Source organism: Anomaloglossus baeobatrachus, chromosome 5 (genome assembly GCF_048569485.1).
Source record: "Anomaloglossus baeobatrachus isolate aAnoBae1 chromosome 5, aAnoBae1.hap1, whole genome shotgun sequence".
Taxonomy (NCBI): domain Eukaryota; kingdom Metazoa; phylum Chordata; class Amphibia; order Anura; family Aromobatidae; genus Anomaloglossus; species Anomaloglossus baeobatrachus.
Genome location: NC_134357.1, coordinates 262,722,222 through 262,737,132, shown reverse-complemented (window position 1 = coordinate 262,737,132; position 14,911 = coordinate 262,722,222). Strand labels below are relative to the sequence as shown.

The 14,911-nt window shown below is 45.1% G+C and overlaps 1 protein-coding gene across 2 annotated transcripts in view; it reads left to right on the top strand.

Annotated features, from left to right (window-relative positions):
• Positions 1–14,376, top strand: part of LOC142311200 (uncharacterized) — a 28,193-nt gene extending 13,817 nt beyond the window's left edge. The window contains exons 6-7 of one of the 2 annotated variants that reach the window (XM_075349396.1): positions 9,490–9,601; positions 12,630–14,376. In XM_075349396.1, the coding sequence (XP_075205511.1) occupies positions 9,490–9,601; positions 12,630–13,699 (1,182 nt within the window). In that variant the 3' untranslated portion in view covers positions 13,700–14,376. Of the gene's footprint in view, positions 1–9,489; positions 9,602–12,626 lie in introns of both variants that reach the window. The other variant, XM_075349395.1, reaches the window with a different exon arrangement.
• The last annotated feature ends 535 nt before the right edge of the window (positions 14,377–14,911 follow it).

Genomic DNA, 14,911 nt, shown 5'->3' with positions numbered 1-14,911 from the left:
TTCTCGGAAATACATCTCCCGGCCATCCCCTGGCTTTTGAACCTCTCCCTGCCTGCTCTGAGATCTCATCCTACCATCGGCGCCACTGTTGAATGTTGTTCGAGAAGGGAGGTCAGACGACTCCTTCTGCCAGTGCCTTCCCCTATGACACCCGTGTTAGGTGACCCGGAATTCCGTCCTGGTCTCTTGGACCCGGTCTTCAGGGGGTGGGTTCAGGGGGGCAAATTCAGAGCTTGTCATCTGGGTAGAGAGGGGGATTGGTTTTCACTAGCGGATATTCGGGGCTTCTTGCCTCCGGGCCCCTTGGGGGATTGGAGGGCTATGCAGATGAGGCACTACATGCACTCCCTCCCTCACTTCAGTCGATATGCCGGACCTCCTACGGGATTTGAAAAGTTGTGCCTGGGAGAGGGAGTCTTGCGGCACTCTCTATCCTTGGTATACAACATGTTATCAGATCCGGGGGATTTGCCCCCCCCCGGGCCTACCTTTTGCAGTGGGAGAGGGACCTGGGGATTAGCTTATCCGACTCACAAAGAAACAACATCCTCCAGCTAGCACATAGAACTTCGATCAGTTCCAGACTGTTGGAAGCTAATTACAAATTGTTGGCCAGGTGGTACAGGGTCCCGACCAGACTACATAGAATGTTTCCCTCAGTTGACCCGGTTTGTTGGAGATGCGGTCAGGGGGAGGGTGATTTTGTGCACATTTTTTGGTCTTGCCCTTCTCTGCAGCGGTTTTGGTCAGAAGTGGGGGAGGTAATCAGACGAGTGACCGGTACTACTAAAAAAATGGGTCCGGAGCTATTCATTCTACAGCTATCCGAACTCCCGGTCTCTAAATATAGGAGATCTTTGCTTAGATTTCTGGTCATGTCTGCCAGGTCTTGCATTCCGCTTGGTTGGAAGTCTAATACCCCCCCCCACGGTGACACAGTGGGTTTCGCGGATTAACGATCTGATGTATATGGAGGATTTGACATCCTCTATTAATGATCGCCAGGAAGACTTTTATAGGACATGGTTCCCATGGATGGAGTTCACCTACTCGGCGGAGTACGCGGACTTGTTCTCTGAACCTCAGGATTCGTGATTTATCCTCCTCCACCCCTTTTTTTTTTTTTTTTTTTTTTCTCGCATTCTTTCTCCCCCTCTTTCTTCCTCTCTACACTACTCCCTGATCTTCTCTCCTGCTCTCTTCTCCTACCCCTCTCTTTATTTCTTTCTTTCTCTACAATCCTTCAATCTTTTTTCAGGCTTGATTTCTTTTTCTTCGCTCTTCTCCCTACTTACATTAGGTTGGGTCGGCTTATAAAATATGTAAACTGGGCCAGACTTGAGTAGTAGCGGGGATGGGAATTGCATATGTGTGCTTATTGTTTTTATATATTCTTCCGTCATTTCTGTAATAATACCTGCGTCCCAGTTGGGAGCAGGAGATGTATTGTTTGATACGAGTTTGGCTTTAAAATAAAGAATTTAAAAAAAAAAAAAAGAGAGAGATTTTCAGTGTAATATATAACAAGGAGTCCCTGGTATGGTCCCACATAGCCCTGATTTCAGCACCGTCGAGTCTGCCAGGGGTTTTGTGCAAGCCTCGATCCATGGAAGATCTGAGTTTAGTTCTCCCAGATGTTCGGAACAGCCACCCCTGGCGATTTTCCTCAAAATCTATGTGCAAGTGTATGTAGACTAGATGCCGTTTTGAAAGCTAAGAATAGTCAAACTAAATATTGATTTTTCTTTTCTTTGTCGCTCCTAATTGGGAGACCCAGACAATTGGGTGTATAGCTACTGCCTCCGGAGGCCGCACAAAGTACTACACTTAAAAGTGTAAGGCCCCTCCCCTTCTGGCTATACACCCCCCCGTGGGATCACGGGTTCCTCAGTTTTTTGCTTTGTGCGAAGGAGGTCAGACACGCACGCATAGCTCCACTGTTTAGTCAGCAGCAGCTGCTATGTCGGATGGAAGAAAAGAGGGCCCATACAGGGCCCCCAGCATGCTCCCTTCTCACCCCACTTTCTGTCGGCGGTGTTTGTTAAGGTTGAGGTACCCATTGCGGGTACGGAGGCTGGAGCCCACATGCTGATTCCTTCCCCATCCCCATTAGGGTTCCGGGTGAAGTGGGACTTTACCGGTCTCCAGGCACTGAGACCGTGCTCCATCCGCAGCCCCTGGAGAAGCCGCTGGATATGGAGCTGAGTATCGTCAGGGACAGACCCTGCTCCGTCAAGGTACTCTGTGTCCCCGTGCATACCGCGCGCACACCGCAGCATGGCTGGGTGTGTTAGTGCGCCGGGGACATCAGCGCTGCTGCGCTTGTGCCATTTCCTCACTACAGCTTGGCTGAGTGGGTAGACTTAGGGCGAACGGTCGCGCCGGCCGCTGGGGTCAGTCACACTGCGACGCGGCTGGGACTTGTGGTGCGCCGGGGACTTCCGCGCTGGCCGTGCATATATCACGGCCGCGCTTATTACTACAGTCCCCGGCTTTTGCGGCCTAGTTCGTCTCGTTCCCGCCTCCGCACCTGCCAGTCAGGAGGAGGGCGGGACGCCGTACAGAGCATCAGCGCTGAGGGCTGGAGTCTGTTTTACATACTCCAGCCCTCACACCAGGCACAGTAGGACGCAGTTTCCCGCACTTTGTTTGTGGCACGCCCACGGTCCGCCCCTCTTCACAGGACGCCGGCAGCCATTCCTGTCTGCACGCTGAGCTGGAGAGGGGAGCCTGGGAGACCCAGACACGGGATTCTACGACCTCATACCCGCTTTTCAGCGGGCGGTAAGCAGCCCTCAAGGGCTCACCCCCACTTGTGCCGTTGTGTACTTGGTATTTTGTGTTTGCAAATACTTTTCACTGTACGGTCGCTGGTGATTCTCGGCTATATACCCTCCTAGATTGCAAGGAGGCAACAGCATGTCGTCCGTTAAACGCAAGGGTGCCAAGGCACAGACTTTATATGCTGCCTGTACCGCATGTGGGGCTACTCTACCGGCAGGTTCCACTGACCCCCATTGTGTGCAGTGCTCGGCCCCTGCAGCACTTGCTCAGCCGGGGCCTCTGCTAGACGTGACCCAGGGTGTACCACCTGTGAATGCTGTCCAGGTGACAGGAACGGAGTTTGCAGCTTTTGCTGATAGATTGTCTATGACAATGTCTAAGATTCTTGAAACATTGCAGTCTAGACCAGTAACTCAGACCACGGACACTGTTGAATCATTGCTCCCTGGTCCCCCTCAACTGGAACACTTCCGGGCTCCGGGGGTGTCACATGCACCCCAGGGTGACGGCTCTGACTCGGACGACAGTCCCAGACAGCCTAAGCGGGCTCGCTATGAGGGGCCCTCAACTTCGTCTCACTGGTCAGGATCCCAGCGGGATGAATCTATGGGTGATGAGGCGGATGTAACTGATCAGGATTCTGATCCTGGGACCGCTCTCAATCTAGATACACCGGATGGTGACGCCATAGTGAATGATCTTATAGCGTCCATCAATAAGATGTTAGATATTTCTCCGCCAGCTCCTCCTGAGGAGGAGTCAGCTTCACAGCATGAGAAATTCCATTTCAGATATCCCAAGCGTAAATTAAGCTCTTTTCTGGACCACTCTGACTTTAGAGACGCAATCCAGAAACACCACGCTTATCCCGATAAGCGGTTTTCCAAACGGCTTAAAGATACACGCTATCCTTTTCCCCCTGACGTGGTCAAGGGCTGGACCCAGTGTCCCAAGGTGGACCCTCCAATCTCCAGGCTTGCAGCTAGATCCTTAGTTGCAGTGGAAGATGGAGCGGCACTTAAAGATGCCACTGACAGACAGATGGAGCTCTGGTTGAAATCCATCTATGAAGCTATTGGAGCGTCGTTGGCGCCAGCATTCGCAGCCGTATGGGCACTCCAAGCTATTTCAGCTGGGCTTACACAAGTCGACACTGTCACACGTACATCTGCTCCGCAGGTGGCACCATTGACCTCTCAGATGTCTGCATTCGCGTCTTACGCGATTAATGCTGTCCTAGACTCTACGAGCCGTACGGCGGTGGCGTCAGCCAACTCCGTAGTTTTACGCAGAGCCTTGTGGTTGAGGGAATGGAAGGCAGATTCTGCTTCCAAGAAGTGCTTAACCAGTTTGCCTTTTTCTCGTGACCGATTGTTTGGTGAGCGTTTGGATGAAATCATTAAACACTCCAAGGGTAAGGATTCATCCTTACCTCAACACAGACAAAACAAACCCCAACAAAGGAGGGGTCAGTCTGGTTTTCGGTCCTTTCGAGGCTCAGGCAGGTCCCAATTCTCCTCGTCTAAGAGGACTCAAAAGGATCAGAGAGGCTCAGATTCTTGGCGGACTCAATCACGCCCAAAAAAGACAGCAGGAAGAACCGTCACCAAGACGGCTTCCTCATGACTCTCAGTCTCCTCTTTCCGCATCCTCGGTCGGTGGCAGGCTCTCCCGCTTTGGCGACATTTGGCTGTCACAGGTCAAAGACCGTTGGGTGAGAGACATTCTGTCTCACGGGTACAGGATAGAGTTCAGCTCTCGTCCTCCAACTCGTTTCTTCAGAACTTCTCCACCGCCCGACCGGGCCGATGCTCTGCTGCAGGCGGTGGCCGCTCTAAAGGCGGAAGGAGTGGTGACTTCCGTTCCTCTTCAGGAACAAGGTCACGGTTTTTACTCCAATCTGTTTGTGGTGCCAAAGAAGGACGGGTCGTTTCGTCCCGTCCTGGATCTAAAGTTGCTCAACAAACACGTAAAAACCAGGAGGTTCCGGATGGAATCTCTCCGCTCCGTCATCGCCTCAATGTCTCAAGGAGATTTCCTAGCATCAATAGACATCAAGGATGCTTATCTCCACGTGCCGATTGCGCCAGAGCATCAGCGTTTTCTACGCTTCGTTATAGGAAGCGAACACCTGCAGTTCGTAGCGCTACCTTTCGGGCTGGCGACAGCCCCTCGGGTCTTCACCAAGGTCATGGCTGCAGTAGTAGCAGTCCTGCAATCGCAAGGTCACTCTGTGATTCCGTATTTGGACGATCTACTTATCAAGGCACCCTCTCAAGAGGCATGCCAACACAGTTTGAACGTGGCACTGAAGACTCTCCAGAGTTTCGGGTGGATTGTCAACTTTGCAAAGTCAAATCTAACCCCGACCCAATCACTAACATATCTTGGCATGGAGTTTCATACTCTCTCAGCGATAGTGAAACTTCCACTGGACAAGCAGTGCTCGCTGCAGACAGGGGTGCAATCTCTCCTTCAGGGCCAGTCGCACACCTTGAGGCGCCTCATGCATTTCCTAGGGAAAATGGTGGCAGCAATGGAAGCAGTCCCTTTCGCGCAGTTTCATCTGCGCCCTCTACAATGGGACATTCTCCGCCAATGGGACGGGAAGTCGACGTCCCTCGACAGGGATGTTTCCCTCTCTCAGACAGCCAAGGATTCTCTCCGGTGGTGGCTTCTTCCCACCTCTTTGTCAAAAGGAAGGTCGTTCCTACCCCCATCCTGGGCGGTAGTCACGACAGATGCGAGCCTATCAGGGTGGGGAGCAGTGTTTCTTCACCACAGGGCTCAGGGTACGTGGACTCGGAAAGAGTCCACCCTTCAGATCAATGTTCTGGAAATCAGAGCAGTCTATCTTGCCCTGCAAGCCTTCCAACAGTGGCTGGAAGGCAAGCAGATCCGAATTCAGTCGGACAATTCCACGGCGGTGGCGTACATCAACCACCAAGGGGGAACACGCAGTCGGCAAGCCTTCCAGGAAGTAAGGCGGATTCTGTCGTGGGTGGAAGACACAGCATCCACCATATCCGCAGTTCACATCCCAGGCGTGGAAAACTGGGAAGCAGATTTTCTCAGTCGCCAGGGCATGGACGCAGGGGAATGGTCCCTTCACCCGGACGTGTTTCAGGAGATCTGTCGCCGCTGGGGGATGCCGGACGTCGACCTGATGGCGTCACGACACAACAACAAGGTCCCGGTTTTCATGGCACGATCTCACGATCACCGAGCTTGGGCGGCAGACGCCTTAGTTCAAGATTGGTCACAGTTCCGGCTACCTTATGTGTTCCCACCTCTGGCACTGTTGCCCAGAGTGCTCCGAAAGATCAGGTCCAACTGCCGCCGCGCCATTCTCGTCGCTCCAGACTGGCCAAGGAGGTCGTGGTACCCGGATCTGTGGCACCTCACGGTAGGCCAACCGTGGGCGCTACCAGACCGTCCAGACTTGCTGTCTCAAGGGCCGTTTTTCCATCTGAATTCTGCGGCCCTGAACCTGACTGTGTGGCCATTGAGTCCTGGATCCTAGGGGCCTCAGGTTTATCTCATGAGGTGGTTGCCACCATGAGACAGGCTAGGAAACCATCCTCCGCCAAGATCTACCACAGGACGTGGAAGATATTCCTATCTTGGTGCTCTGCCCAGGGAGTTTCTCCCTGGCCATTTGCATTGCCTATTTTTCTTTCCTTCCTGCAGTCTGGGTTGGAAAAAGGTTTGTCGCTTAGCTCCCTTAAAGGTCAAGTCTCCGCGCTATCCGTATTTTTTCAGAAACGCCTAGCGCGACTTCCTAAGATACGCACGTTCCTGCAAGGAGTCTGTCATATCGTCCCTCCTTACAAGCGGCCGTTGGAGCCCTGGGATCTGAACAAGGTTCTAATTGCTCTCCAGAAGCCGCCTTTCGAGCCTATGAAGGAGATTTCCTTTTCTCGGCTTTCACAGAAAGTGGCTTTTCTAGTGGCGGTCACGTCTCTTCGGAGAGTGTCCGAGCTGGCGGCGTTATCTTGCAAATCTCCCTTCCTGGTGTTTCACCAGGACAAGGTAGTTCTGCGTCCAATTCCAGAGTTTCTTCCCAAGGTGGTATCTTCCTTTCATCTCAATCAGGATATCACTTTACCGTCTTTGTGTCCGCATCCAGTTCACCAATTCGAAAAGGGTTTGCATTTGTTGGACCTGGTGAGAGCACTCAGGATCTACATTTCCCGCACGGCGCCCCTGCGCCGCTCGGATGCACTCTTTATCCTGGTCGCTGGTCAGCGTAAAGGGTCGCAAGCTTCCAAATCCACCCTTGCGCGGTGGATCAAGGAACCAATTCTTCACACCTACCGTTCTGCTGGGCTTCCGATTCCATCTGGACTGAAGGCCCATTCTACCAGAGCCGTGGGTGCGTCCTGGGCATTACGGCATCAGGCTACGGCTCAGCAGGTGTGCCAGGCGGCTACCTGGTCGAGTCTGCACACTTTTACCAAACATTATCAGGTGCATACCTTCGCTTCGGCGGATGCCGGCCTAGGTAGACAAGTCCTTCAGGCGGCGGTGGCCCACCTGTAGGAAAGGTCTGCTTGACAGCCCTATCACGAGGTATTCTTTTACCCACCCAGGGACTGCTTTTGGACGTCCCAATTGTCTGGGTCTCCCAATTAGGAGCGACAAAGAAGAAGGGAATTTTGTTTACTTACCGTAAATTCCTTTTCTTCTAGCTCCAATTGGGAGACCCAGCACCCGCCCTGTTTTTTCTTAGGGATTTTGTTTTTCGGGTGCACATGTTGTTCATGTTAATAAGTTCAGTTCTCCGATGTTGTTTATCGGATTGAATTTGTTTTTGAAACAGTTATTGGCTTTCCTCCTTCTTGCTTTTGCACTAAAACTGAGGAACCCGTGATCCCACGGGGGGGTGTATAGCCAGAAGGGGAGGGGCCTTACACTTTTAAGTGTAATACTTTGTGTGGCCTCCGGAGGCAGTAGCTATACACCCAATTGTCTGGGTCTCCCAATTGGAGCTAGAAGAAAAGGAATTTACGGTAAGTAAACAAAATTCCCTTCTTTTTAAATATTCATTTTGTATTTTAATTATGAAAGTAAAAAAGTTTATTTTATCGTTTCCCACACCAGTCTAAAACGTTTAGCTGTATGGCTTTCCTGACATTTTATTTTACAGTAAAATCTATGTTTTGTAAACCGCTTACAACACAGAAAAATTATCATATTGGTTGAAAGTTATCAGTCAGGAGAAGGGTACAAAAAAAACTTTCCAAGGCATTAGATACACCATACATCATGGTAAGGAGAGTCATCAAATTTGGCACAACTGTGACATTGCCTAGAACTGCTGGTTTGTTGTGTTTGTTTTTTTTAACTTGATAAAGACACCATTTCAGCGTAGAAACGTGTTTTATAAAAACCTGTTTCCATATTGACAGCAGCAAGGACTATTTTCCTCCAGTCATGCAGCCTAATCTTAAAGGGCTTTTTTCTTACTGGTGAATTATTTCTGGGTGATTTTTCCCTATCCACCAAGCAGCAGGGACTGTCTTTATATACATAGCCTCCTAGGTGAGCAACACCACTTTTTTTGCAGTTTTTTCTCTCCTCTAATAGGGTCACCCTATTGCATGTGCTTTTTCCTTTACATCATTGCCTGATTACCTAGAACTGGACTGCCTTAAATAATGAAAAAACCCCAGACATAAGTTGGTGTGGTAGGACGACAAGAGGCCTCGAGCAACATTAAAGGAGCTGCATGAATTCCTGGCAAGTACTGGTTGTGAAGTGCATGTGACAACAATCTCCCATATTCCTTATGTCTGGTAGGATGGCAAGACTGAAGCCTTTTCTTACAAAGAAAATCATCCAGTCCCACATTTTGTGAAAACCTACATCAAGTCTGTTAAAAGCATGTGAGAAAACATGTTCTGGCCTGATGAGGGCAAGGTTGAATTTTTTGGCAATAATTCCAATAGGCGTGTTTTGGTGCAAAGTCAACACTGGGCATCAGCAAAGAGCACAATACCCAAAGTGAAGTATGGTGGAGACTGTATTATGCTTTAGGGCTGTTTTTTAGTAGTTGGAACTGGGGCTTTAGTCAAGGAGGGAATTATGAACAGTTCCAATTATCAGTCAGTTTTTCAACAGAACCTTCAGGTCTCTACTAAAAAGCTGAAGCTGAATATCACCTTTCAGCATAACAATGGCCCTAACCATATCTCCAAATCAACAAAAGAATGACTTTACCAGAAGAATATCAGTTTTGCATTGCCAAAACCTGAATCCAGTTGAAAATCTGTGGGTGACCTGAAGAGGATGTAGTACACTGGAGATGCCCTTGCAATCTGACAGATTTGGAGGTACCTCAAGGAGAGAGGGCAAAGATTGCCAATTCTACATGTGCCATGCTGATAGACTCCTATACAAAAAAATTAAATGTTGTGTAAAATCTAAAGAAACTTAAAATTTTAGTGTAAGGGTGTGTTTATTTATGCAACCACATTATTTCAGTTCTTAACGTTTCAGAAAAAGAGTACTTCAGTTTTCTAAATGGATATATATGGATTATGAGTGACATTAAAGGTGGAAAAAGTTCTGAAATGATTCTTCTTGGTATGATTTATGGTTTTTGTTTTCTTATGTAAAAACATTTCATTTTAACAGGGGTGCGTAGACTTTTTATATACACTATTAATGTGTATACGTTTTTTCTTTCAACTATCAAATCAGGTTACAGATTTTACTGAATTTCCAGTTGATGCTACTGCAGGGTATGGAGAGACTAATGAGTTGGTTGAGCAGAAGTGCCGAGAGGAGGGAATACCTATAGTTATCATCCCTGGTGAGTGATCAATAAATGCACAAGGGTCACATATTTTTCCTTGCTTTTAACAATAACAGATTTGCTGGGCAAATATTAAATGTGTGTCGGTTTCAGAAGTGGAAAATGGATCTTTCTCTAAAATGAGTATCCACTGATCTCCATTCCACATGGAGAGATAACTACTGGCCACCGCCAGGCAGAGAATGAATGGGGTGATGGCCCTACACACGCAGGCTCTCCACATTCACTCCTATGGGAGTTAGTTAAACAAGTGTATTAAACGGTTTTCAGTTAAAGGGGCTCTCCTAAAAATGTAATTGAATAAATAATACACATTTAAATATTTTTCTAAATACCTATATTTTGCAAAAAGGATAAAGAGTTGCACACATGTCACAATATATATGGGAATGATGAAAAGCAGAACTGCTATGGGAATACTAGACTGAAAAATGCAATGAACTATCTGAAAAAGTGAAAAAACATAAAAAATGGAATATGCATAACTGCTATGAATAATAGGAATATAAGAAATGTTTAGCCATTGTATTGATCAATGCAAAAGGGGCTCTTTTGCACTGATTGATTGCCATCAATCACAACCTGGCTAGATTCAGAGGACATACAGTAGGATGATCTGCTTCAGACAGATGTCCGGGCAGAGTAGCGTCCTGTCATGCATAATGAACACACAGTCTGTTCAGTCACCCTGACAGGACACTGAGCGGAGTGAACTAAATGAGAAGATAAACACCTTTTGAACATCATCTCAGTCAGCCTGACAGTTTTAGTGTGTCGGTCTACTGAAATCTTGGATAAGTTGCGTATATTTATAACAGTTGTCATTTTTGAAATCCTGACAAAGTGCACTAGATAAAGCATAGCTTTTTGTTAGCTAAATGTATTTAGAATAATGTTTTATTTTGTTTATTACATTTCTTGTAGAACCTCTTTAATCAAGCATGTTTGTCTCTCACTACCATTCAAGTGAATGGAGCCAGCAACCACTTTATCAGATGTGAAAAGAGTTACGGTTGTGCCGTACTACTGTCGCACTACTTACCTGCCCTGCAACGTCGCTGTGACCGGCGAAACACCTCCTTTCTAAGGGGGCGGTTCATTCGACGTCACAGCTGCGTCACTGAACCGCCGCCCAATAGAAGCGGAGGGGCGGAAATGAGCGGGACAAACCCCGCCCACCTTCCTTCCACATTGCGGAGGTTCCTCGTTCCTGCGGTGTGACACGTACCGATGTGTGCTGCCGCAGGAGCGACGAACAACTTCGTTACTGCTGCAGTAACAATATTAGAGAATGGACCCCCATGTCACCGATGAGCGATTTTGCACGTTTTTGCGACGATTCAAAATCGCTCATAGGTGTCACACGCAATGGCATCGCTAAAGCGGCCGGATGTGCGTCACAAATTCCGTGACCCCAACGAAATCGCTTGAGCGATGTCGCAGCGTGTAAAGCGGCCTTTAGGGAACCCCTGTTCTAGAGATAGAATCAGGTACCTGCTCAGCACCAACAACTATATATGTTCCAAACATATCTTCTCATGATTTACTTAAAAAAAATAAAAAATAAATAGGAACTTTGCTGTATCTGGGATGACCGTGAACAAAATCGCTATTTTATTTAATATTCAGGTAAGATTTAAAGACAACCAATCACCAGGATTTTTCTATATCAGATAAAGGCAGTGCCATACAGTTACTAGGATGCTGAATCCAGACATACCTGTTAGGCCTTGGTTCCATTTACGTTTTGCAGGGGCGAGTGCAATCCAATAAATCATCGGATTGCACTTGCATTAGTGCAAAACTGAGTTAGTGTCCATTTGAGATTGGTTTCTCATGCCAGAGACAATCCAACACAATGGGCAGCACTTTGAACACATGTTATAAGTGGTGATAAAATTGTAAATAATTAATGAACACATGTTATAAGTGGTGATAACTTTATTCATTAATTATTTACAATTTTATGTTAAAACCAAGCACACCATTGTTTTTGTTGTGAAATTCTCAATACGTTTGATGTGTTACATGAGCCTCTTCACATTGGAAAAAATGAAGTTGGATCCAAATTAGCTGACTTCAAAATGGCCGCCATGATCACTACCCATCTTGAAAAGTTTCCCCCCTTCCATATACTAATGAGCCACAAACAGGAAGTTGATATCACCAACCATTCCCATTTTATTTAGGTGTATCTATAGAAATGGCCCACCCTGTAGAAGGATGGGAGCGGTGTGATTTGGCTTGATTTAGCATTTGTCTTTATTGCGCTTTCTCCTGTATGTATTGTACAACTTTTTTTTCTTTTTTGCTATATGTTTTACTGTATTAAACATTTTACATATGCTAGTGTTACAATTTCGAACTGGATGATGAAACAATGGCACAGCTTCTTTAGCCTATTAAAGCTCTAAGTAGCATGAGTGGCTCTTCTTACCTGAATCAGAATCCCAATTCTATAGAATTCCCAAGTGTAATCATTTAACTACATTATTGTTTTGTTTAGTGGCCCAAGGACTTTAGGAGCTAATTCCCTATACACCATCCTTTGGATGACCGCTATCTCCCATGACCCCTTCATGTGTAGGAACATTTGCTTCTCTGCTCTCTGAGAGAGCCACTGCCAAAGGCTTATTTTTATATAAAAATATATATATATATATATATATATATATATATATATATATATATATATATATATATATATATATATATATATATATATAATTATAATATAATGTATATAAATTACAGAAAACAAAAGATCAGATCAGCCATGAGAGATCCAACAGGCCAGATCATTTTCTTTCCTCTGACATAATCTACCACAAGCCTGTAATACCATATTAGGCTGTCGGATTTGATACCTTTAGTCTACTGTGTATGGGGGGCTTTAAACAATGTGTTGATGTCTATGAATTGCTGTAAGAAAGAGAATCTCTTATGAGTCCATAGCTATAAATTTTACACACTGAATTATGCAATCTGATTTTGAAAAATAATGCATTTTTTTTCCCCCCAGCAGATGGCGGCACCAAAAGCTCACAAGAACCTATTGATCTATCTCTGGGCTGTGAATTCGAAGATAGTAAAATACAAGATATTTATTTTGAGCACCTCCATACCACCAATCTGAGCTCAATTCTTCATCACAAAGATCTGTTATCTAGCCATTATTATTGTGAAGAAACATTCTCAAAACAACCACCGATTGTAAAACAACCTGTGCATCCCAGAGAGGGTAAAATATTTCCATGTTCACAATGTGGGAAAAGTTTTACTCAGAACTCAGATCTTGTTGTACATGAGCGGAGTCACACAGGGGAAAGGCCATTCTCATGTTCAGAATGTGGGAAACGTTTTAGCTCTAAATCGGTTCTTTTTCGACACCGTAAAACTCACACAGGAGAAAAGCCATTTTCATGCTCAGAATGTGGTAAATGTTTCACACAGAAATCAAATTTTATTGAACATCAGAAGGTTCACACAGGGGAGAAGCCATTTTCATGCACAGAATGTGGGAAATGTTTTAGCCAGAAATCACATCTTATTAAACATCTTAGGACTCATACAGGCGAGAGGCCATTCTCGTGTTCAGAATGTGAGAAATGTTTTACACAGAAAGCACATTTTATTGAACATCAGAAAATTCACACAGGGGAGAAGCCATTTTCATGCCCAGAATGTGGGAAATGTTTTATCCTTAAATCTGTTCTCATTGAACACCAAAGAAGTCACACAGGAGAAAAGCCATTTTCATGTTCAGACTGTGGTAAATGTTTTGCACGGAAAAATGTTCTTCTGAACCATCAGAGAACTCACACAGGGGAGAAGCCATATTCTTGTCCAGAATGTAAAAAATATTTTACTCGGAAATCAGTGCTTTTTGACCATAAAAGAATTCACACTGGAGAAAAGCCTTTTTCATGTTCAGAATGTGGGAAATGCTTTACCAAAAAATCCCATTTTAGTAAACATCAGAAACTTCACAAAGGGGATAAGTCATTTTTGTCTTTGGAATGTGGACAATCTTTCATCCAGAAATTACATCTTATTAAACATCAAGGGATTCCAACTGTGGAGAAGCCATTGTAAGGCCACATGCGGACCATTTTGTGAGTTTTTTACCTTAGTATCTTGAAGCCAAAACCAGTAATAGGTGATAAATACAGAAGTGGTGCCCATGTTTCTATTATACTTTTCCTCTAATTGTTCCACTCTGATTTTGGCTTACAAATATTGAGGTAAAAAAACTGCCAAATACCCAACGTTTGAACATGACCTTATGGTCAGAATGTGGGAAATGCTTTACACAGAAAGCATGTTTTATTGACTTTATGGAGGGCAGAATCCTTTTTGTGTTAAAAATTTGTTGCAGCTGTACCATGAAATCACGTTTTAATATCAGATCATTTAGGCTTGATTATAACGGAGGACACTGCAAAATAAAATATTTTTTTAATGACTTTATTATTAGTGTGGCATATGAAACACCTTATTAGAGTACAGGAATTGTCATGTACACCACAATCATAACGGACCTGACCAGTTCCCCTAAACTTGAGTTCAGAATAACTTTTGTTCCTGGTATTGTTGAAGCAAAACTGCAGCCAAAGTTAAAATATACTCAGTTAAACTAAACATGCATTAACTAGAATAAAGTAACTTGTTGGTGCTGTTTTGGTTGTGTATAATACTCTGCAAAAGTTTTAGGCAAGCATATTAAAAATGCTACAAAGATTGCCTTAAAAAATAAATGTGTTTTAATGTTGTTTTTTTTTCTCAATTCAGAAAGTAAATTAAGAAGAAGTAAAATTTTAAATTAAATCAGTTTGCCTTCAAAACCGCATCAGTTCTTATAGGAACACTTGTACATTGTTCTTGAAGGAACTCTGCGAGGAGGTTGTCCCAAACATCTTGGAGAACTAACCTCAGATCTTCTGTGGTTGTAGACTTGTGCAAATCCTTCTGTAAGTTCACATAATCACACACAGACTTGATGATGTTGAGGCCAAAAGAAGAATTATGGCCAAAAATCATACCTTCAGCATGGAAAAAAGGCGAGGCTACTAAACTATACAAAAAAAACATTGAAATTGCGGTTCCGTAGGTAGTCACATCAAATACTGATTTGATGTCAATTTCTCTGTTCATTCATTTTTTATATTGTTACGTGATAAAAATAAATGAACACTTCTATTTCTAAAAATATTCTTACTTTCAAGCATTTTTTTCCCAACAGCTCCAGCCAACTTTAACACAGTACTGTATAACCTTATAAAGAAAAAAAAATCATAAAAAGTCACT